Raw genomic sequence first — 24,034 nt, 5'->3', positions numbered from 1 at the left:
TGAAAGATTTTTGAGGCCAAATATGGAACAAATGATGAATGTCTTCAAAGAAGAGATTTATAGAAATAGTTTTTAAAACATAAACTAGATGAGGTAACCCCCAGGGAGGTTGGAGAATAACCTCATGCACCATGCTAATGAGGATCGGAGGTCCCCTAATGCAGGTGCACTCAAGGACATCTGCTTTTCCCTCTGTGACCCTTTCAACCAGCCTCTTCAAATATCAATTTTAGACTTTTCTGCTGGAGAAATTTAAAAAGAAGAAAACAACATCAAATACCATCAGCTTGCTCTCACTCATGTCTACTGTACCCTCAACATTCAGATGTGAGATCTAATATGTAAATTCTGCTTTGCTCATCTTTCTTGCAGAATTAGAAGGAAAGTAGAAGGCGTAAATAGATGGCATTTTAACAGACAGGTCCCAGCAGTGGTACCTTGCCTGCTGCCTCAAACATTGCTCTTTTCAACCAAGAATTCCCAAAGCATGACATAAACCAGGCTAAGGCAGTTTTTAAGCAGAATTTCACGGCTATACTGTTAAAGGCCTGCATTCATCAACATGAAGAAGACTGAACCCAAAATGTGTTCATGGCGTGGGGAGGCCCATCCTGGGCGTCATTCACTGATTTAGAGTAAATATCAACAGTATCTTCCTAGTCCTCCCCCCATCTTGGGGTCTCTTACCTCCAGGAGAGACATAGGAGCAGCTCAGCTGAGCCTCGTGCACCAGCGTACCCCTGGAGCCCGCCTGGGTTTTGGCGGGGCGGCGGGGCAGCGGCTGGTACCCGGGCGTGGAGTGGGGGAAGAAGGCTCGCAGCATGGTGGGTCTGAGGCCCCAGAGTGCTCAGAGCATCTCCCGCTGACCGCTCAGCACCCCGTGTCCCAGGCTCGAGCTAGGCTGCAGCGACCACTCCCAAGTCTGAGAATGCCAGGACCACACCTTCTCCCTCGGTTCTGTTCAGCTTGTCTTCTTTCCTCCCTGCGGCGCCCACTGCCCACCCCAGGCTGGCCTCGCCCTGCGGCCGCCCGGGAAGAAGGGAAGCGAGATGTGATGGATCTATCAGCCCGTCAGCTTGGCACCTCCCGGCCGGTGACAGGCTCTGGTTTGCGTGGGTCACCACCAGCCCCTGGGACACAGGACAGCGATAGGCCTGCCCAGCTGGGAACGCGGGCCCAAGAGGCGGGGGCTCCCATGGAATGTGGCCCAGGCTGGGAAACTATTTTAAGGAGAAGAAAGTTAGGCCCAGTTCTGTGTGTTATCTCATGCTCTCTCTCGGGAGCGAGGACTTGGTAAATCTGTTTTTCCTCCTCGACTGTTTTAAGTTGTACATTGAAATGGCACATTAACTGGGATGAAAAGAGTCGTTTCAGTATGACCCCGTTCTAATCTTAAAGCCATGCTGCTTTAGAGATAAGCGGTCAGTCGGGTCCTCAGGAAACCTCCACGGTGCCCCTCCATCCCTTTAGGCCCAGCCCCCCTCCCTTCCCCCCATCGACGTCTGAAAGATGTTCCCACGGATATCTTCCCGACCGTCTGCATTTCGGGTTTCTCGCAGTAATGACATAAGTCAGACTGCTTTCCCCTTTATGTCAATAGTTTGCTTGGCGTCCGATCCTTACGAGAACCTGGTTCCTTTTGTCAAGTGTCACAAGCGTGTGACATCCCCCCAGACGGCAACAGATACATTTCTACTTTCACGTTCTCCTGACGAGACATTAACGGCTGCTCTTCCCCGGCTACTGGGCTTCCACTTCCTTGGTGACGTGTTTTTCTCCGCTGCCACCACTTTCCTCCTTTGGTAGTTCTGGAAAATTCCATCTCCACCGAGAGGAAGTTTTCACTGTAACCAGAGAACAGAGCAAGATCCTGGGTTTGTAACGAGGACTGAAGCCTCCAAAACCCACAACGCCTTCAGGTTTCTTAGTCGCTATGATCTTAGTGTCGGTGGTCCAATCCACTCTCGCTCAGGGGAGCACAGGGCTGTGGGTCGGCCTGCAGGAACCTGTGGGGCAGCTAGCACCGGGGATCAGTGTCCATGGGCCGGGAAGAGCCCGGAGTCAAGTCCCCAGAGGCTCGCTTAATGGTCTTGGGGTGAAGGACTTTCTTTTGGCTGCTGAGGCTCTCAGCGCATAGCCTTCAAACCCTGACTCTTTTTTTTCCAGTGTCCATGTATCAGAGAGCAGTATGTGCATGTGTTTCAAAGAATGCGCAGTGGTCCGACCAAGAGAAAGCTGGGGGTTTTTTTCCCACTTGCCCCGCCCCTGCACTCACAGATAAGATAGATTCCTGGTGCACGGACCACAAAAATTACCCCCATTTATAGGGGTCAGACTTATAGTGTCCTTTTAAGGATTCTGCTTAACAGCACTAAAACAACACTTCCTGTACCTTTTGGTATCTGAATCTTTACTGACAAGAAACAGAAAGACCCACAGGGCCGCTGGTAGGTGAGTCGGGCTGGGACGGGGGCAGTGATTAAAATATCACAAATGTTTTAATGACCGAATAATACCCATATAATTAAATATTTTGGAAGTTTAAATCAAAAAAATTATTTTCTTTTAAAAGTATATTTTGTTGGGTCTCATTGCCCTGTCATAACTTAGCAGCTGTTTTTGGTGAAGATTTTTTAAATGTGTGTGTAGTTAATGTGTTATTGATGTGATTAACATTACCAGATCCTCAACTAGATCTTTATAAACTTATTTTTAACCTGTTTGTGTCATTGTTTAGTCGCTAACTAGTGTCCAACTCTTTTGAGACTCCATGGACTGTAGCCTGCAGGCTCCTCTGTCCATGGGATTCTCCAGGCAAGAATACTGGAGTGGGTCGCCATTTCCTCCTCCAGGAGATCTTCCCCACCCAGGGACTGAATCCAAGTCTCCCACGTCTCTTGTACTGGCAAGTGGATTTTTTACTGCTGAGCCACCTGGGGGGCCTTTAGACCTGTTTAGCCTTTGCTATAAAAATGACGTAGATCGTACATACTAATATATACGACTTACTTGAAAATTAACTGAATCGATAGCAACTGTATTATGCCACATTGTTCATCACTAAATCACTAAGTCGTGGTTATATCTAGTCTTTGAACAGTTGTAAATATTCTGTGCGGACACTTTGGAGTTGCAGATTCATTACTGAATTTTATTTTCCCAGCACTGTATCCTCACTTAAGGCCTCCAAAACTGATCTTTCACTTAATAACACCTTCCCGGGAAAAAGGAGAAGGGAGAGAAGCTTCCAGGCCTAATATGTGTGTCAGGCGTGCAACAGTTACAGAAGATGGAGCATGTGTGTGTGAGTGAGAGCTCTGTGTGAGCGTGTGTATATGAGACTGTGTGTGTGTGTGTGGTGAGTGTGTGTGTGTAAACCTTTGTGTGAGTGAGAGCTCTGTGTTAGTGTGTGTATATGAGACTGTATGTGTGGTGAGTGTGTGTGTGTGTGTAAACGTGTTTGTATGTGTGAGAGCTCTGTGTGAGCGTGTGTATATGAGACTCTGTGTGTGTGTGGTGAGTGTGTGTGTATGTGAACGTGTTTGTGTGAGTGAGAGCTCTGTGTGAGTGTGTATATGAGACTGTATGTGTGGTGAGTGTGTGTGTGTGTAAACGTGTTTGTATGTGTGAGAGCTCTGTGTGAGCGTGTGTATATGAGACTTTGTGTGTGTGTGGTGAGTGTGTGTGTGTAAACCTTTGTGTGAGTGAGAGCTCTGTGTGAGTGTGTGTATATGAGACTGTATGTGTGGTGAGTGTGTGTGTGTGTGTAAACGTGTTTGTATGTGTGAGAGCTCTGTGTGAGCATGTGTATATGAGACTGTGTGTGTGTGTGGTGAGTGTGTGTGTGTAAACCTGTTTGTGTGAGTGAGAGCTCTGTGTGAGTGTGTATATATGAGACTGTATGTGTGGTGAGTGTGTGTGTGTGTGTAAACGTGTTTGTATGTGTGAGAGCTCTGTGTGAGCGTGTGTATATGAGACTGTGTGTGTGTGTGGTGAGTGTGTGTGTATGTGAACGTGTTTGAGTGAGAGCTCTGTGTGAGTGTGTATATGAGACTGTATGTGTGGTGAGTGTGTGTGTGTGTAAACGTGTTTGTATGTGTGAGAGCTCTGTGTGAGTGTGTATATGAGACTGTATGTGTGGTGAGTGTGTGTGTGTGTGTAAACGTGTTTGTATGTGTGAGAGCTCTGTGTGAGCGTGTGTATATGAGACTGTGTGGTGAGTGTGTGTGTGTGTAAACGTGTTTATATGTGTGAGAGCTCTGTGTGAGTGTGTGTATATGAGACTGTGTGGTGAGTGTGTGTGTGTGTGTAAACATGTTTGTGTGAGTGAGAGCTCTGTGTGAGTGTGTGTATATGAGACTGTGTGGTGAGTGTGTGTGTGTGTAAACGTGTTTGTATGTGTGAGAGCTCTGTGTGAGCGTGTGTATATGAGACTGTGTGTGTGTGTGTGTGGTGAATGTGTGTGTATGTGAACGTGTTTGTGTGCGTGAGTGAGAGTTCTGTGTGAGCATGTGTATGTGAGAATGTGTGAATGTGTGTGAGTGTGTGAAGACACGTGAGGCAGCGACGCTGCAGAGCTGGAGGTTGGAGAGTTGGGGCTCGTCTTCCATCTGCTCATCCGGCTAAGCGTTCGGCCCGTGCCTGCTGTGTCCAGGTCCAGGTTGTGTCTGCATACCCTCTCCTTGGGCTTACAAAGCCCCAGCTCGAGGTTTTCAAGCTTCGACTCCAGCGACTAGTTCACTTATTCTACGAGCATGTACTCCCCTCACGGTGGAAAGGGGATCTGTTTCCCCTTCTTGAGGATGCTCATGCACTGGTCCTCTGTGTTTCTTGCAGTGTCCATCTATGGAATTTGGTTTTATGACAAGGAAGAATGCCAAAGAATCGCAGAGCTAATGAAGAAGTAAGTGCTGCGGGATGTGTTCTGCGTTTCTGAGTGTGTGGGACTGCACCGCGGGGTAAACAGAGCCCGTCTCTGACAGCAGCTCCTTCACCATGCTTAGCAACACCTTCACCATTACTCACCAGATGAAAAATAAGCGTAAATGACAATGTCTCACACTTCCACTCGGTAGAATTTATTATGTAGAATAGTCCCCCTCCCTTTTTTTCTGTGCATGTGATCTGTAATATCAGTTTTTCTGGGTGACAGTTTTCCTTAATACCATCCTCATTTGTAAATTAGCAGTTTTTTCCTCTGAAAAGCTATTGGTATATCTCTGAGGAGAATGTTCAGAGTCTTTCTGAAAGGCTGCCCCATCTCCTCTTGGGTCCCCATACTCTCCTGCCCCAAGACTCCCCTCCATCTGCCTGTGGATCTTGAACCTCCTTCCCGTGTGAGTGAGGGCTTTGCTCAGTCTTTGTTTTCAATATCTTTGGAAATATCTGAGCTAACACTAGTTTAGTGATCAGCAGATGGACTCTCTCTCTTTCGTGTTCCTAGTCTCTTTTCTATTAATCTTTCGAGTCCTTGTTGACTGGTGCCAGTAGGCATGAGACTGGGGGATACTTACATGACTGTCTCCTGGTCCCACTCTTGCTCCCCTGATGACCTGAAAGGAAGCCCAGGTCAGCACACTGTCCCCCTGGGGATCTGTCAATCCTCTGAGGTTCTTGAGCCCCAGGGCCGCTCATGGGAAGGGAGTTATTTCCCTGCATTCCTGTGGCTGGTTCAGAGCTTGGAAGCGAGTGAGCTTCCTGCATGCCATGACCCTGGGCCGGGACTGGGCTCAGCCATACATGGAATCCAGCTGCCTCCCACACAGGCTCAAACGAGCAGCTCCATCTGCTAGAGAACCAACCATTTGTCAGTTTTAAATCCTGGGTCAATGAAATGGCCACAGTAGCAGGGAAACATATACATTACCATCTGTGAAATAGATAGCCAGTGGGAATTTGCTCTCTGGCTCAGGGAGCTCAACCCAGTGCTCTGTGACAACCTAGGGGTGGAAGATGGGAGGGAGGCTCAAGAGGGAGGGGCCATATGCAAACCTGTGGCTGATTCTTGTTGATGTATGGCTAAAAAGTGGCCCTAAAATATGGGCTGTGGGGAGCACTTTTTTATAGATAAGACTGATTTCTGAAAAGCCGAGCTGGTGAGAGCTAATTTTAGGTAAGCAGCTCAGGCTGCAGATGGTGATTAAGTGTGTTCAAACTGGTATTTACCACCGTAACAGCTAGTTCCTAGAACATTCCTGTGATTGTAAACTGCGGCAGATAATAATAGCAGGGCTTCATATAGATTAAAAGGCGCCGTGTCCCCCAGCCAGGAGGCGATGTGAAGACACTCAGGTTCTGTGGTGATTCTTCAGCAGCTGGGGCAGGACCTGCTTGGTGTCGAGCAATTAGCCAAGCACAATGCATGTGGACTCTCCACCCATCCTCAGAGCTGAGCCTCAGCGAACCCGCAGCTTTCTTTCCCCGCAAACTTCATGGCAGCAATGGGGAAGCATGAGCCACGGTCAGAGCCCTCCCACGGGAGGGAGACGCGCCCCCCTACCAGCAGGGAAGTGGCCTGGCCTCCCCTCTGCAAGGTGTTCAGGAGGACAGAGGCGCTTCCCAGTGCTGTGTTTTCACACCCCCTCTTCTGCGGTGGGACCTTCGCTGTGCTTCTAAACCATCCGGGACACAGGGGCTGGGCTCAGCTGCGCTTCGACTCCCAGGCACTTTGGAAGAAGGGGGAGACTGGATCTGCCGTGTTGGGAACCTAGTCTCCAGGTTGAGAACCCTGAATTGGGTTCTTCAGCAGTTCAGGGGTCCCTCCTAATGCTCACAATGAGGAGTCACAGATTTTTTCTGAGAAGGACCCAATAGTGAATACTTTCGGGGCCACCTGGCCTCCGTCCCAGCCCCTCAACCCTGCCCTGGCTGGGTGACAGCTGCCATGGGACACCAGGCAGGGTGGAAGCCATGCCCCTCCAGATGCAGTCCTGTGGTCAGTGAACTTGGGACCCTGACTCCCATGTTTCTCCCATCACTTCCAGTGATCTTTTTTCTAACACGATCGTAACAAGATAAAAACAACTGGGTGAGGACTTGCTGGCTGTGTTGAGCTGTCTTTTCTGGTATGGATCTCGTCTTTGTTTTTCTAGCCTCACTCAGTACGAACAGCTGAAAGCCCACCACGGAACGGGAGCCGGGGCCTCGCCCGTGAGCCTCGGCTCAGGAGAGGGCAAGGAGGCTGACATCTTGCGGATGCTGACCAAGGCCAAAGACGAGTACACGAAGGTGAGTCCCGTCCCCACCGTGACGCACTCAGATTCCAGGTGGGGACCTGCCCGTTAAGGCAGACTTGGTCCCCTTCCTTCCGCCAAACAGAAGCCTATGAGTAATACCATCTTTGTTGACTTTTAGTAGACTGAAGACTGTTTGCTTTTAAGTGGATTAAAACGCAGCCCCAGGGGCTTCCCTGGTGGCTCCATGTTAAAGAATCCACCTGCCAATGCAAGAGATGCAGGTTCGATCCCTGGGTCGAGAAGATACCCTGGAAGAGGAAATGGAGCCCTCTCTAGTGTTCTTGTTTGGAGAATCCCACAGTGGGCTATGGTCTGTAGGATCACAAAGAGTTGAACATGACTTAGCAACTGAGAAACAACAATAAAACACATCATGTGCGTAGTGTCCATCGCCCAGCTGAGAGATCAGTAACAGAAGATGCTCGTCCTCCTGCCATCACCAGCCAGGTAGTGTCCAGAAGCACCTGCACAGCCACACTGGCCTTGCTCCATACCCTTCTCGCCTCTCACTGCCCAGCGTGTGACACCTGGGCCCCTCTGGGGCACCCACCATGTGACCAGGGCGACCCAGCCTCGCCGCCCCTGGGGGAGCCCCCTCCTCCTCTACTCATCCATCAGCAGGGGACATCTTTGAAGGCTCAGTTCATGTGTTCTCGGTCCCTCGTATGGCTTCTGACCCACCCACCAGGGGTACCTGCCCCAAGAGCCCCCAGGTTGGGCAAGTCTACTCACGTCTGTGTCACCCACTCTTCCAATACACAGAGCGTGGGCCTCAGAAGCGGCCCGGGCCTGGGTATGGGAAGGTGGGCATGGAAACACTGCCCTTCCTCGGGAGTCTTGCTGTGAGAGCATGTGACCACAAGTCTTCAGGAGGACAGAGTGCTGGATGTCGGGCACATACCAGGAGAACAGCACGGCTCTGACTGAGTCGTACACCAACTGACCGCTGAGGCCTCTGCAACTCCAAACCTCTTAAATGTGTGATAATCCCAGAAAGTGAGAGAGGAAATACTTGGAGCTGGAGGAAGATGATATTGATAAAGCGAAACCTGGCAACACTACAAATGCCTTTTTACATGAAGTTAATAGAGTAATTTGAAAAACTTGTTTTGGACAATATTTTATGTTTTCTCCCTGAAGAAGCAAATGCCTATCAATCTGCTGTGAAGTAGCAGCACCGTGACCTTGAGCTTCTTCCTCCATTAGACTTAGTTGGAGGGCAGGTGAGCTTGGGGCAGTGGCCGGGCCAGGGGGGGTCAAGGGCTGTGGGGCTTCACGCCGAGTCTTTAGAAGTGGCCTATTTTGAAGAACATGTGTGCACACGTATAACTGAACCACTTTTATGAACACCTAAAGCTAATATGATTTTGCAGGTCAACTATACTGCAATAAGAAAAATAAAATAATCAGTGGGCTATTCTGTATTTAAGACTGTTTTGTGGTTTAAGGCAAGAAGGAAGATTTGTCCTCTGGATATACCTCTGACTTAGCTATGAAATTAAAGAAGTATTGTCTTTTGATGTTCAATGAGAAGATTTAGTGGAGAAAGGGAGATCAGTGGAGAAGTAACTCCAGAAAGAATGAAGAGAGCCAAAGCAAAAACAGCATCCAGTTGTGGATGTGACTGGTGATGGAACCAAGGTCTGATGCTGTAAAGAGCAATATTGCACAGGAACCTGGAATGTTAGGTCCATAAATCAAGGCAAATTGGAAGTGGTCAAACAGGAGATGGCAAGAGTGAACGTCGACACTTTAGGAATCAGTGAACTGAAATGGACCGGAATGGGTGAATTTAACTCAGATGACCATTATATCTACTAGTGTGGGCAAGAATCCCTTAGAAGAAATGGAGTGGCCATCATGGTCAACAAAAGAGTCCGAAATGCAGTACTTGGATGCAATCTCAAAAATGATAGAATGATCTCTGTTCGTTTCCAAGGCAAGCCATTCAAGGTCATAGCAACCCAAGTCTATGCCCTGACCAGTAATACTGAAGAAGCTGAAGTTGAACAATTCTATGAAGACCTACAAGACCTTCTAGAACTAACACCCCAAAAAAGATGTCCTTTTCATTATAGGGGACTGGAATGCAAAAGCAGAAAGTCAAGAGATACCTGGAGTAACAGGCAAATCTGGCCTTGGAGCACAAAACGAAGCAGATCAAAGGCTAACAGAGTTTTGCCAAGAGAACGCATTAGTCATAGCAAACACCATCTTTCAACAACACAAAAGACTCTACACATGGACATCACTAGATGGTCAATACTGAAATCAAATTGATTATATTCTTTGCAGCCAAAGATGGAGAAGCTCTATACAGTCAGCAAAAACAAGACCGGGAGCTGAATGTGGCTCAGATCATGAACTCCTTATTGCCAAATTCAGATATAAATTGAAGAAAGTAGGGAAGTCCACTAGACCATTCAGGTATGACCTAAATCAAATCTCTTACAATTACACAGTGGAAGAATTACACAGTGGAATCAATTACAAATAGATTCAAGAGATTAGATCTGATAGACAGTGTGCCTAAAGAACTATGGACGGAGGTTCGTGACATTGTACAAGAGGCAGTGATCAAGACCCAAGAAAAAGAAATGCAAAAAGGCAAAATGGTTGTCTGAGGAGGTCTTACAAATAGCTGAGAAAAGAAGAGAAGCTAAAGGCAAAGGAGAAAAGGAAAGATGTACCCGTTTGAATGCAGAGTTCCAAAGAATAGCAAGGAGAGATAAGAAAGCCTTCCTCAGTGATCAATGCAAAGAAATAGAGGAAAATAGTAGAATGGGAAAGACTACAGATGTCTTCAATAAAATTAGAGATGCCAAGGGAACATTTCATGCAAAGATAGGCACAATAAAGGACAGAAATGGTATAGACCTAAGAGAAGCAAAAGATATTAAGAAGAGGTGGCAAAAATATACAGAAGAACTATACAAAAAAGATCTTCATGACCCAGATAATCACAATGGTGTGATCACTCACCTAGAGGCAGACATCCTGGAGTGCAAAGTGAAGTGGGCCTTAGGAAGCATCACTATGAACCAAGCTAGTGGAGGTGATGGAATTCTAGTTGAGCTATTTCAAATCCTAAAAGATGATACTGTGAAAGTGCTACATTCAATATGCCAGCAAATTTGGAAAACTCAGCAGTGGTCACAGGACTGGGAAAGGTCAGTTTTCATTCCAATCCCAAAGAAACGGAATGCCAAAAAATGTTCAAACCACCACACAACTGCACTCATCTCACACGCTAGCAAAGTAATGCTCAAAATTCTCCAAGCCAGGCTTCAGAATACGTGAACCGTGAATGTCCAGATGTTCAAGCTGGATTTAGAAAAGACAGAGGAACCAGAAATCAAGTTGCCAGCATCTGCTGGATCATCAAAAAAGCAAGAAAGTTCCAGGAAAACATCTGCTTTATTGACTATGCCAAAGCCTTTGACTGCGGGGATCACAGCAAACTGTGGAAAATTCTTAAAGGGATGGGAACACCAGACCACCTGACCTGCCTCCTGAGAAATCTATATGCAGGTCAAGAAGCAACAGTTAGAACTGGACATAGAATAACAGACTGGTTCAAAATCGGGAAAGGAGTACATCAAGGCTGTATATTGTCACCCTGCTTATTTAACTTATATGCAGAGTACATCATGTGAAATGCTGGGCTGGATGAAGCACAAGCTGGAATCAAAGATTGCTGGGAGAAATATCAATAACCTCAGATATGTAGATGACACAACCCTTACGGCAGAAAGTGAAAAACTAAAGAGCCTCTTGATGAAAGTGAAAGAGGAGAGTGAAAAAGTTGGCTTAAAACTCAACATTCAGAAAACTAAGATCACGGCATCCAGTCCCATCACTTCATGGCAAATAGATGGGGAAACAATGCAAATAGTGAGAGACTTTATTTTTCTGGGCTCCAAAATCACTGCAGATAGTGGCTGCAGCCATGAAATTAAAAGACACTTGCTCCTTGGAAGAAAAGCTATGACCAACCTAGACAGCATATTAAAAAGCAGAGATATTACTTTGCCAACAAAGGTCCGTCTAGTCAAAGCTATGGTTTTTCCAGTAGTCATGTATGGATATGAGAGTTGTACTATAAAGAAAGCTGAGTGCCAAAGAATGGATGCTTTTGAACTGTGATGTTGGAGAAGACTCTTGAGAGTCTCTTGGACTGCAAGGAGATCCAACCAGTCCATCCTAAAGGAAATCAGTCCTGAATATTCATTGGAAGGACTGATGCTGAAGCTGAAACTCCAGTACTCTGGCCACCTGATGCGAAGAACTGACTCATTGGAAAAGACCCTGATGCTTGGAAAGATGAAAGTCTGGAGGAGAAGGGGATGACAGAGGATGAAATGGTTGGATGGCATCACCAACTCTATGGACATGAATTTGAGTAAGCTCCAGGAGTTGGTGATGGACAGGGAAGCCTGGCGTGCTACAGACCGTGGGGTTGGAAAGAGTCAGATACTACTGAGCAACTGAACTGAACTGAGAAAATTTAAAAGTAGAAGAAAGAAAATGAAATTACCCATAACCCTACCACCCAACAATGTCTGCCTTTAGCACTTCAAGTATATTTTCCCCCAGGCTTCCCTGCCTCGTGGATACTTGTGTCTGTGTGATAAACAGGCTCATGTGATGTAGCTGTTAAAGCCTCGGTTTCTCTGCAAAGAATCCGTTATACACTTTTGCCGATTCTGTGTGTTTTTCCAAGTAGGGAAGGGCATAGAAGCTTTGGGTAGGGAGAGTTGTAGAAGCTTCAACCTCTGGATAATGAGCTGCAAGCCGTGGAAGTCAGTCTTGTTCTGAGCACTTTTTACATGAAAGTGAAGCTTCATTGGTAGATGGCCTGTGGTGGTGACTCAGGAAGCAGCTGCTGGCCGCTTCCCCTGGGGGGTGCTGTCCACGGCCCACCTCAGCGTGTGCAGAGTAAAGCAGTTGGCAACCCAGGGACCCTGAGTGCAGACGGGAGCACTCGCAGAAGTGAGCCGAGCTCCACCGTCTTCGGCACAGCCAGCAGGCTGTCAAGCCTTTTCACGCCAGCATTCTGTCAGTGACTCTATCGGGGACCACACTCTGGTCTCATGTTGCTGATCCACATCTCGGAAGCCAGGCCAGTGGTCCTGTGGCCATAACTTACCTGAGAATTGGAAATAACTTTTTATGACTCAGAAAGTGTGCCATTTAATAATACTGGTGCCAAATATGCAAATGGCGGACGGAATTCTTGGCTGAAAAAAGTCCTTTGCGCAGTGAACTTTCCAAACCGAAGCAAGCACAGTGGTGATCAGCCCCAGCCCCGACATCCTCGGATAGAAAGTGCAGCCAACAGCCGTGAAGCTTATGGAAATGCTCAGGGTCTGGGGTGGGGGGCTGTTGGGGGTGGGGGGGAAGGTTGTATTCATGGCCACTGCACACTGGGGACAGAGAAGTGTGTCCTGGCCCAAGGGCACAAGTGTGCCATTGAAACGAATGACGCCACAAAGCCCACCTTGCAGAAGACCGCGCTTTACAGTTTTATTTGCTGTTTCAGCAAGGGAGACGCGGACAACGCTGCCGTACCCTCCTGGCTGTGAATCCCAGCGTGTGAGCAATTGCATGGTTGATTAGATTAATGGGCGGTGATGACTCGGGATCTGAAATGACGAGGCTTGTCTCTCATCTCTTTCTCTGTGAAATTCTAATTTGTAGTGAGCGGTTCAGAACACTCGGATTTGAATTATTCTGTTTATGCAAAAATCACTCATTAAATAAGGATGATGTTAGTAATTTTTAAAATCAGTGGTTTGAGTCAGCTTTACCCGTTGGTTTATAGACCAAAGAGGGTCAGTCGCTCTGAGGATGCAGCTCTCCAGTCTTAAGTCAGCTGCCAACTGGGCTCGGAGCCCTCCCCTGACCCAGACGAGGCACCGGGGAGCCTTTGTACTGCTGATTACCGTGGGAGAGCTGGAGACTTTGTTAAAGCTGCTGCTTCTCAGGCAGACCCGCAGACTGTCACACCTCCGGGCGTCTCGGGGCCTCTGGATCCTGCAGGCCAATGGAGCACCGCTGAATTGTGCCGCTGAGACACACTCAGTGAATTTGGTTTAGACTCAGACACAGCTTGGGCTTCCCAGGTAGCACTAGTGGTAGAGGGCCCACCTACCAATGCGGGAGATGTGAGAGACCTCGGCTTCGATCCCTGGCTCAGGAAGATCCCCTGGAATAGCAAATGGCTACCCACTCCAGTATTCTTGCCTGGAAAATTCCATGAACAGAGGAGCCTGGCAGGCTACCATCCGTGGTGTCGCCAAGAGCCAGATACAGCTTAGCAACTGAGCACACAGATACGATAAAGAGCATGAAGGTGCGTTCTTCTTAAGAGATTAAGTTTCTTTTACACCAAAAATAAGGTTCTTTTTTCTATTTCAGTGTAAAACCTGCTCCGAGCCCAAACAGATCAGCAGCTCGTCCGCTATCCACGACAACCCCAACCTCATCAAGCCAATTCCAGTGAAACCCAGTGGGAGCCGGCAGCAGCGGGGCCCTCGGCCCGGCCAGGTGCACGGTCCTTGCTCTCCACCCGGTCCCGGTGATTCCTGAGGGACTTTGGCCCTGAGGCTGGTCAGGGGCGAGGGGGTGGAGGGCTGTGCTGTGGAGGTGCCCTAGAGTTGATCCAGGAAAGAGAGATTCCAAAGTGGAGGTTTTGTCATTATGTATAATTTGCTCTTCCTACAAAGGATTACTGTTTTGATATTTGGCATTTCCCTTACTCTGTGAACTTGACTCCTTAGAGGTTAATGTGTTCCAAAAAGACAGCAGCCTAATACCACGTTGGAGCCGACGAGACTATTACCCGTTGGGCCGTATCCTTCTGAGGTCGGCCACTGACAAGAGATGCAGCCCTTCCCTTGGTGCCCAGTCTGGGGCCATGTGCCCTGTGTGGGTGGGACTCCTGGTCTAAGGACTGGTGTCAAGTCCCCCTTTAGAGCCCATGACCCGTCACTGTATTTGCCTCTAAGATACAAACATGAAACATGACATCAGTTTTTGTATGAGTATATATATTTCTCAGAATACCCCAGCATCAGCAAAAGGGCTAATCTGTAAGTTCCATCACTGAGTGTGGGTATAACCAGTACCTATGGTTATTCCTCATCAAAAAAAAATTTTTAAAGGGAATTGTTGGTTTAAATCAACTTTAAAGATGAACATGGAGCCAAAAGACATAAAGACTGGCTCATGCAAGTCTTGCATTGAATTTTTTTTAAAGCCTTTTCTAATTATCTTTTAGTTTTTATTACAAGTTTGCTTTTCGTGGAAATTGTTTACGAGAGAAACTGGAATATGTGTCTTTAGGCTACACGCGTGTTCTCCTAGCCCAACCGCAGGGAGCAGCAGCCGCAAGAGGCACCAGGGCACAGGCAGGAAGGAAGAAGGCCTGTCGCCAGCCATGGTTGGCACTTAACGCCTCTGACAGGCTGTTAGAGCTACTGCTGTGTATTCGGATCAAGTTAGAGAGAGTGATGACTTACAACTCTCCAGCCCTTAATTTCTATCATTCTGTGGAAAACTATCAGGAATTCTGAAACCCTTGTGTTTCTGTGTTTGCTCGGTGTCTCCAGGTACTTTGCAGGGGGAGGTGTGCTTCCTGTTGAGGCGACGGTCCTCCATCTGCCAGTGTCTGTGATTTTGCACACGGTCGTCCCCAGGCCCAGCAAGCGTCTCCTGACTGCTCATCAGTCAGCGGATAGTGAGGGACTTCCACGGTGGTCCAACCTTTAGGGCTCCAGGCTTCCGATTGCAAGGGGCCTGAGTTCCATCCCTGGTTAGGGAACTGGATCCACGTGTGGCTCGGCCCCCCCAAAAAAAATTCAACAAATACTGAAATATGACAGCTGTCTTGGGATGGGAGGGAGAAGCCTGTGACCAAATTTGATGTTAGAAAGGCAGTCCCAGATGTGTACACTTTATAATCATTAGGCTTTTCTATCCTCTAATCGACCCCTTGTAAATAAAAACCATTGGGTGGGTAAGTTAGGTTTCATTCCCCCCATCACACATGGACATGCTCTCAGACATGTGTGTTTGTTCCAGACCTCAGACCCGGAACCCCAGCACCTGTCCTTGACGGCACTCTTCGGGAAGCAGGACAAAGCCCCGTGTCAGGAGGCCACAGGGCCTCCCCAGACCCTCCCCCTGCAGCAGCAGCAGCCAGAGAAGTTCCCAATGCGGCAGGGGGTCGTCCGATCCCTATCCTATGAGGAGCCCCGGAGACCCTCGCCCCCTGTCGACAAGCAGCTCTGCCCTGCCATTCAAAAGCTCATGGTCAGGAGCATGGACCTACAGCCGCTGGCAGAGCTGCCTGAGAGCCGGCCCTGCACAGACGCCCTCAGGGCGGCCTGCGCTGGGCCCGCCCAGACAGGGTCTCCCCGCAGCCGCGCACTCGCAGCCCCTGGGACTCAGAAACTCCTCCAGGTGCAGAGCATACCCGGGGCTGAGAACAGGTGTGAGCCCGGGGCGCCAGCACCTGCCAGCTCTGCCACCACCCCCGTGTCCCTGGCCCAGCCCACCCGTCTCAGCAGTGCCCTCCCGCCCCAGACTCCAGGGCCCCGGGCCCTCCCCAGACCAGCACCCCCCGGCCCCGGCCCCGGCCCCGGCCATCAGCCGGTGACTGGGCCGGGCGAGGTCTCCCCACGGGAGCTGCTGCGGAGGCTCCAGGCGGTACAGCAGGAACAGCAGCTGCCAGCGCCCGGCCGCCCAGCCCTGGCAGCCAAGTTCCCCACAGCCACCCCGAGCACCCGAGCGCGGAACCCCCTGGAGCCCTGGAGGGACCCGCCCCCCAGCACTGAGCAACCAGCTCCCCTCCTTCAGGTAAGTGTCCTCCTGCCAGGGAGCACTGGACGGGGTCCATGCAGAACACCGCGTCCACCTCCACCTCCTGCCAGGAAGGGGTCTGCTCTCTGCGCAGCGTCTGGGAGCCCTCCTTTCAAACATGCTTCATTCCTAGAGAGAAGACTTCTTGTTTTCACATGTGACATAGATACGAGAAAACCCCAGGTCGTTGTGGTTGGAAACTTAGGGTCTGAAATTGTTCCAGGGTGTCAGACCTCTGGTCCCCGCTGGATATGTCGCCCACGGTAAACTGCTGTGTATTCACGGTGCAGTGCGCGCCTTCAGGCACTGGCTGCGGGCCAGGGCCCTCTGCACGCGCTGCGTGGAGGTGAGCTGGGCGCCTGTCCCTGTGGGTGCCGCAGCCTGTGGGCTCTTGAGGTCAGCAGAAAAGCGGGTCACCGACCCTGGAAGGCACAGCCTCCTGCCCATCTCTGCAGGGATAGCTTACTGAGGGTCAGGAGAAGGCAGAAGCTGCCCCTGCCCCAACGACATGCACACTGACTGCCAGAAAGGAAACGCCATTCTTAGAAGTGCTCTGTCCTCCGGGGACGCTGGTTCTCTGTGGTCACTAATAACTCGGGACGGTGACAAAACTGAAAGCTTGTCCGTTTCTTCACTGCCCATGTGCAGGCAGCATCTGGAGATCTGAGGGACTTTTTTCCGTTTGGGTTGGTACAGATCATTGACAGTGCCTCAGGGTTCAAGTTGGGGAGGTTCTTCCTATGTATTATGTGTCCTCGTTGGTCCTTCTGTCCTGTTTGGGCAAGCGGCTTCCAGCGGGGCCCCAGAGTCGTTCACTTTTAGGAACCAAGGCCGCAGGCGTGGAGCACAGTCTTCGTGTTTGTCAGACTGGGTCAGAGTGCTCATGCGGGCCTTTGATGGTGAGACAGTGGCTGCTCCCCACCTGCATCCTCGCCCCGGCGCGACCTGCCCCCCTTCTCTGCTTGTCCCTGAGGATTCAGACCAGGCACTAGGAAGCTGGAGTTAATGGTTGGCGGTCACCCGCACGGGCACGTCCCCCTTCCCTGCTCACAGGCCACAGAGCCGGTGCTCTACGAGCTGCCCATGGAGGCACCTCTGCTTCAAATGACGACTGGGGACAGTTACACAAACCACCCGCCCCCTCTGCCTGCTTTCTGCCCAGGACGGTGCCTAGAGGGTGACTGAGGTCACAGCAGCTCCCGAGGGGCCAGGAGACTCTATTGAAAACTTGGTTTTAGATCTGGTAGGCAAGAAAGGCAGACTGACTCGCCCAGACAGACAGGTCACTTGCAGGGCCTGCAGGAATAGTCCCCAGGGCGCTGTCCTCCCAGGCCCGAATGCAGAGAATCAGGAGGTGGGGTGGTGAGGATGTGACTCTGTGACCCTGCCCGTCCTGCCCACGCCAGGCGAGGAACGGGGCAGCTCCCTCACAGCGGGAAGATGGGCCCCAGCAGGCAGGGGCATGGATGGCAAGCCCCAAGGGAAAGGCCAGGTCCTAGATGCGGTCAAGTGGTAACCGGAAGCGGGGAAGTGAGGTGCTACTCAGAGGACGAGCCTTCATGCTGAGGGGCCAGTGGGTATGACAGCAGACGCCAGGCCCATGGCACCCGGGTGGGGTGGGGGCAGTGCAGGCGCAGCTGGCCTCCTGTGGGCGGCCCTGACGCTGGAGCTGTGGGCGGTTAGCCTTGGAGCCTGCCGTGTCCCCCTCACTGTCCTCGCCCTCCACATGCGCCAGCCGCCCGCACCTGCCCACCTGCCTCCGTCTCCCCGGCCAGGTCCTCTCGCCCCAGCGCATCCCGGCCGCCGCGACCCCACCTCCACTCATGTCGCCCCTGGTGTTCGCGCAGCCCAGCTGGGCCCCGCCGCAAGAGAGGAGCCGTGCACCCTTGCCCCCAGGAAACCAGGACCCCACTGCCACTCCCACCGGCCTCCTCCTGCCCCTGCGGACGCCTGAGCCCCCGGGGACCCCTGGCAGCGCCCTGAGCAAGCTGCAGCTCCAGGAGGCCCTGCTGCACCTCATCCAGGTAGGCGGGCACCGCCTCCTCCTCGGCCTCACCAGAGACCCTTAGGGCACCCTGCCCACTTCCTGCCCCTTAGACCCTTGGGGTGCCCTGCCCACTTCCTGCTCCCCAAGAACCAGAGGGTGATGCAGCAGCTCAGCGCTTCCGGGTGGATGAGTCCGCTCCTCAGGGTGCTGTCCTTGGAGAAGGGACTCAGTCCTCCAGGGCAGGAAAGGAAGAGGCAGGCACCAATCCCGCAGCCACTGGGAGAGTCCTTGGCCTGGGGGCGTTGGGAACCAGCAGGAGTTGGAGAGAGGCTGCCCTGAGCCCCGGGGAGGGGGCAACGGGGACCGGAGGAGCGGCTGTGGCAGCCCAGGCGTGTTTTACAGAGATCTTAAAGCCTGCGGTGAGGATGGGGTGGGATGACCTCCTGTGCTCGCTCGTCCCTGTGAAATAACGAGAACAAGGACATTAGCACAGAGCTGTGCCGGGCTGGGTTTCCAAGACCAGGAGACCGAGGCCAAGGGACAGGCCTGAGGGCACCCTCCAGCGAAGAGCAGAGCGGGGGCCGCAGCCTTACTGTCCAGCGCCTCTGCCCACCCCACGGGCCCGCCACGAGGCGGCTGGGCGGCCCAGACAGAGCACAGCCCAGGACTCGGGGCAGGCCCTGAAAAGAGCAGACGTTTGCCAGTAGACCCAGACAGCTCAGCTCTCGTGCCCAGGGGTCTTTTGGGTAAATAGTCCCTTTGGGTAAAAGGATTTTCGTGTTATTTTGCTTGAGTGTCAGGTGACCTTGAGAGAGTGGCCAGCACTTCTGTGCTCTGTGCTGCTGCTGCTGCTAAGTCGCTTCAGTCGTGTCCGACTCTGTGCGACCCCATAGACGGCAGCCCACCAGGCTTCCCCGTCCCTGGGATTCTCCAGGCAAGAACACTGGAGTGGGTTGCCATTTCCTTCTCCAATGCATGAAAGTGAAAAGTGAAAGTGAAGTTTCTCAGTCATGTCCAACTGTAGCGACCCCATGGACTGCAGCCTACCAGGCTCCTCCGTCCATGGGATTCTCCAGGCAAAAGTACTGGAGTGGGGTGCCATTGCCTTCTCTGTCTGTGCTCTGTAGTCCGGCTCAAAAGTTTGAAGGTAACACATTTTAGAGAGGAGGGGAAGGGGTCAGGAAGCAAGTGTGCATGAAGGCGGAGCAGACAGGAGTTGCCCACACCTCCCTGATTCCCAGGAAGGGGAGCCCCCTCCTTTTCCAGAGGCTGGTCATTGTAAGTTCATGAAGACTTGGAGACGACATCTGTACACTTCTGTGAGCAATAGACAAAAACCCCTTAAATGTGAATTGACAGGCACTTATTCCATCTAATAACCCTGTCCACAGTTCTCTGTGCAGGGGCTGAGACACTGCGGGGCTGCAGCGGCCCCTCCCCCGGGCCTCGCTAGTTAGATTTCACACGTCTGTCACCTGCACTGGCCACTCCCCCGTGAGCGCCTGGGAGTGAGCAGGCGTGTGAGCCATGGGTGGATCACCAGAGCGCCACGGAGCTGGGCAGGAGGGAGTCTCCAGCTTCAGAAACAGAAAACCTCCATGGGTCCCTCGGCCCCTGGAGCAGCAGCAGAGCCCCCAGTCTCATCGCTGCCCACCAGCCAGGGCCAGAGCCCTCCTCAGCTAACGGGGCCAGGGCAGGGCTCTGGCTCTGGCTTCACCAAGCACGTTGCCATGAAGTCTTAACTTTGGCCCACAGCAAAGGCTGGCCTCCGCAGTGGCTCAGTAGTAAAGAACCCGCCTGCCAATGCAGGAGACCCAGGTTTGATCCCAGGTTCAGGAAGATCCCAAGGAGAAGTAAGTGGCAACCCACTGCAGGATTCTTGCCTGGGAAATCCCATGGACAGAGGAGCCTGGTGGGCTACAGCCCATGAGGTCGTAAAGCATCTAAACAGCAACAACCACCGCTTGTGGGTGACTTGGGGGACCTTTCAGAGCCACCAGTGATCTCGCAGCCAGGCAGGCAGGATCGAGTGGGTTCTGTCCTCCCCGAGCAGCCTCCAGAGGCCCGGTGTCTCTGCAGGCAGCAGACTGACCAGGCCTCTCTCGAGCCGGCCTCACTCCATGCATCCCCAAGGCTGGTGCCCCAAGCTGCAGGCCACGAGCACCTGCTGCTTCCCCAGCTGACCGCTGAGGACCGATACCTGACTCATACCCCTCCCTACCTCCACGGCCTGGCCTGCAGCCCCACTGTTTACACAGACCAGACACTGTGAGCACACAGGTGGGGAGGAACAGCTTAGGATCCGGGTGCCGGCCCAGCCCCAAGACAGACTAAGCCTCTGCTTCCTGCAGCCGGGTCTCACCCCCTCAGGGCTTCTGATTCTGTTTTCCAGAACGACGACAACTTCTTAAATATCATCTACGAGGCTTATCTCTTCAGCTTGACACAAGCAGCCGTGAAGAAGACTCTGTGAAAGCAAGACATTTCAAAACCCATGTCCGAAGCCCTCCAGTCCAAGGCTCTTTCTTGTCAAATGTTTCCCTAAATGTTTCTGCCTTTTTAAAAAGAAAAAGGATGTATAATATGAAATAAAATGTTTCAGACTTTTTCAGTCACGCGTCTTTTTTCACTCCACCCTTCAGGGTACCGGGTGCCAAGGATTGCGCGCGTGGGAAAAGCCCTTTGCTCACATCACATCACAGCAAATGCCGTGCTTCAGCGGTGTTTGCTTCTTACCCATCCTCAACCATTTCTGAAGAGTGTTCTCCCCGTGGAAAGGGCCCTTCCCTTCCGGGAACGTGGTTGCTTTTTCATCAGCTGCTGCAGTTATTTCGGGACCTCAGAGAACATGCCAACCGCCAGGTGGCAGTGTAGGCCCACAACCACCGACGCGCCCCACCGGCCTCGCCAGTGACAAGGGGAGCGATTTTCCAGACAAAGTCAACCTGTTTGTCAACATCCGTGGGCACCGATCGCTGAGCCCTTGATGGGAAATGCTTGCTGAAAGTATTCACCGCTGGTTTCTATGGGGCTTGTCCCAGGACTCCACACACGTCCCAGGCTTCCAGCAACACAGTATCTTTCCAGCCCCTTCACCAGAAGCCGGCCTCTGCTCCCAGGGCAACATTTTGTAATCTTCAGCAAATAGAGCTGAGAAGAAGGTCACAGATCTTGAAGCCAGTTCTCAGCCTCTGCAGGGAAGCCGTGGCTCAGACGGGCTTGTGTTCACAGAGCCAAGGGGCTCGCCCTCGGAAGGAGGCAGGAGGGCTCTCTCCAGCCCTCCAGGTTGACCTAGTCCCTGCCGAGCACCGGAGATGAAGTGAGCTTTGCATTTCTACAGCCCTGTTCTCGGACCATAAAAAGATCTCCAGATGCCCACACGGGAGCCAGGCCTCACTCTCCTTTTAGGGTCAGAAAAGAGGCGGGGGAGGTAGGTTTCCTCACAGCTTCTGCCGCCTGGACATGGACCGGAAGCGCAGACCTGGGGCAGGCGCGTGGCCACGCTGGGTCTGAGGGCGCCTCCTCACCCGCCACCCAGGGAGGGAGCTAAAGTTGCCGGGCCCCTCAAGTACAGCGAGTCCAGGGACCTGCTGTCACCCCCGAGTCAGGGAGGGACAGGTCCTTCTGCGTCTCCAACACTCACAACATCTGACGCGACGACAAACCCTCGGCACTTGAAGCTCATCGCTGCCTGTGCAGGATCTCTGTGTTCTTACGGGGCAGGAGGGCAGGGGGAGACACGCGGACCTGCTGCCCCCACACCGGGAACTACTCCCCTCAGCCCCACACCCCCCATACTCAACCTGCAGCAAAATCAACCTTCTCCCCAACTGCAGTCCGACCTCTAAAACAGGCCTGCATATCCTTGATCAGTGTTCAGGGTCGCTTCTCCAGCTGGGGGAAATGAAAGCCACCGAAAAAATTTCCCAATATACTTGTGGCAGCAAATGGCTGATTTCTGAAATAAGCTTTTTTTTTACTTGATTTGGATAAATAAAATAGCCCAGTCAGAGCACCGACAGTGCAAAGATAGCTGAGAGGACGCTCCCCCCCACCCCCTCGCAGTGTGATTGGAAGGACGCCCCCTCCCGGCATGGTCCGACCGTCACCACAGGCTTCACTGGGCCTTTCTAGGTCAGCACTGCGGTGATCGGGTTTGAAAATGAATTCTCCATTCTTTCCTGGAATGAATAGCTTTGGAAGTGACAGGCCCAGTTTGTTCAGAACAAACACGGAGCCCCCTTCAAAGGGCTCTCGGAGGCGGGGGAGCTGAGTCCCTCTGTGTCTGGGGGGCAGGGGCTGCTTTGTCCAAAGGCCTTTCCCTGGAGGGTTCAGGAGGTGGACTTCAGGGCCACCTACACACAACCCCACTTTGCTTTTTCCCACCTCACCCCGATTCCGAGACCATTGCAGACAGCCCGCCTCCACGTCATCAGCTCCCGACAGCCCCTTGAGGCTGACAGAATCCCACAGGAGGAAGGTGAGGTGGGTCCCCGGGCTCTGGACTTTAACCCTGGAGACGGGACCCACGTCAGTTCTGCCTGGTGTGGGGACAGAACACAGGGCCTTGGTCAGACGGCCTTGCCCCCAAGTCCTGGAAGAGGGGCCCCATCTCAGACGCTGCTTTTTCATTTATAAAGTGAAAGCTGTTCACACCTCTCAGGTCCTCACAGGGATTAAATAGGAGTGACTCAGGGAACTCCACCTCAGGCCATGAAGGCTGGAAGCACGGGCTCCATCCCATCAGATGGAGGGCCCAGCTGGGACTCCCATGACCTCGCCTACTACCCCAAGGGGCACCCCTGTGCCCTCTTCTCCCCTACTCCTCTATGGATGGTGGGAGATAGCTCCCCTCACCCCTTCTCTTCAGAGGAGAAGCCCTGACCTTCAAGGCACAGCAACCCCATCCCCATGACCCAGCTTCTGCCGCCGCCACCCTACCCTCATTGCGAGACCGGAAGAAAAATAAAGTGTCACTCAGTCATATCCGGCTCTTTGTGACCCCACGAACTGTAGCCCTCCAGGCTCCTCTGTCCATGGGATTCTCCATTCAAGATTACTGGAGTGGGTTGCCATTCCTTTCTCCAGGGGATCTTCCCGGCCAGGGATTGAACCTGGGTCTCCTGCATTGCAGGCAGATTCTTTACCATCCGAGCCACCAGTGAAGCCCTCATTGTGAGGCTGGAGGAGGAGATGCTGAAGGGATATTCTGTCCTGGACGGTCTTTGCAGGTCTGCGCTCTGCTCTTCCCCGCTCATCAGCATCCTCAGGAACATCCCGAGCCTGGCCCTGTGACGCCCACCCACTGGGCCGCCTCTGCACGACCCCCCAGCGCCGGCATGGACTCCAGGCCAGGGGCCACATCCCTGGTAGCGGGTGACCGCCTCTCCCTCAGACACTGGTCACAGCCCGCGGGTCCTGTCCCAGGACAGGCAGGAGGACATGCGTCCTGCACAGGAAGATCAGCCGCAGGCCAGCCCAGCCAGAGGACACGTCGGCCCGCACCATGAAGGCCGGTGGCCCTGGTGCGTAGCTCCCAGGGCAGGTGCTGTCACGTCAGGTTCGGGCCTCTGAATACCAGTGTGCAGGTGGTCCGGCCGGGTGTCACCCAGATGCAGGCGGGAGGGGGAGCCCAGAACTGACCCGTGGAGCCCCCGGGGTGGGGTGGGGGCACAGCGTCACCTCTACAACCCAGCTGCTCACTCACCAGCAGAGCAGCCACCTGCCTTTCCACCTGCCTGCTCTGTTCAGAGGGCTTCCCAAGTGTCTCAGTGGATAAAAGATCTGATGCCTGCCAATGCAGGAGACCTGAGTTCAATCCCTGGTCTGGGAAGAGCCCCCGGAAAAGGAAATGGCAACCCACTCCAGTATTCTTGCCTGGAAAATCCCATGGACAGAGGAGCCTGGCAGGCTATAGCTCATGGGGTCACAAAGAGTTGGACACGAC

At 52.3% G+C, this 24,034-nt stretch overlaps 2 protein-coding genes across 16 annotated transcripts in view; one reads left to right on the top strand and one right to left on the bottom strand.

The window, feature by feature from the left end:
• CACNA1C (calcium voltage-gated channel subunit alpha1 C) overlaps positions 1-1,059 on the bottom strand; it is a 459,914-nt gene extending 458,855 nt beyond the window's left edge. For 9 of the 14 annotated variants that reach the window (XM_061418374.1, XM_061418384.1, XM_061418376.1 and 6 more), the window contains exon 1: positions 688-1,058. In XM_061418374.1, the coding sequence (XP_061274358.1) occupies positions 688-823 (136 nt within the window). In that variant the 5' untranslated portion in view covers positions 824-1,058. Of the gene's footprint in view, positions 1-687 lie in introns of all 14 variants that reach the window. The other 5 variants (XM_061418379.1, XM_061418380.1, XM_061418378.1 and 2 more) reach the window with 1 other exon arrangement.
• Positions 1-20,698, top strand: part of DCP1B (decapping mRNA 1B) — a 42,762-nt gene extending 22,064 nt beyond the window's left edge. The window contains exons 4-9 of one of the 2 annotated variants that reach the window (XM_061418390.1): positions 4,837-4,903; positions 7,092-7,227; positions 13,656-13,784; positions 15,321-16,097; positions 17,876-18,124; positions 20,480-20,698. In XM_061418390.1, coding sequence (XP_061274374.1) covers positions 4,837-4,903; positions 7,092-7,227; positions 13,656-13,784; positions 15,321-16,097; positions 17,876-18,124; positions 20,480-20,560 — 1,439 coding nt within the window. In that variant the 3' untranslated portion in view covers positions 20,561-20,698. Of the gene's footprint in view, positions 1-4,836; positions 4,904-7,091; positions 7,228-13,655; positions 13,785-15,320; positions 16,098-16,233; positions 16,447-17,875; positions 18,125-20,479 lie in introns of those variants that run through there. The other variant, XM_061418391.1, reaches the window with a different exon arrangement.
• The last annotated feature ends 3,336 nt before the right edge of the window (positions 20,699-24,034 follow it).

This window comes from Bos javanicus, chromosome 5 (genome assembly GCF_032452875.1).
Source record: "Bos javanicus breed banteng chromosome 5, ARS-OSU_banteng_1.0, whole genome shotgun sequence".
Classification (NCBI taxonomy): Eukaryota; Metazoa; Chordata; class Mammalia; order Artiodactyla; family Bovidae; genus Bos; species Bos javanicus.
This window is presented reverse-complemented; position numbering and strand designations above follow the sequence as displayed.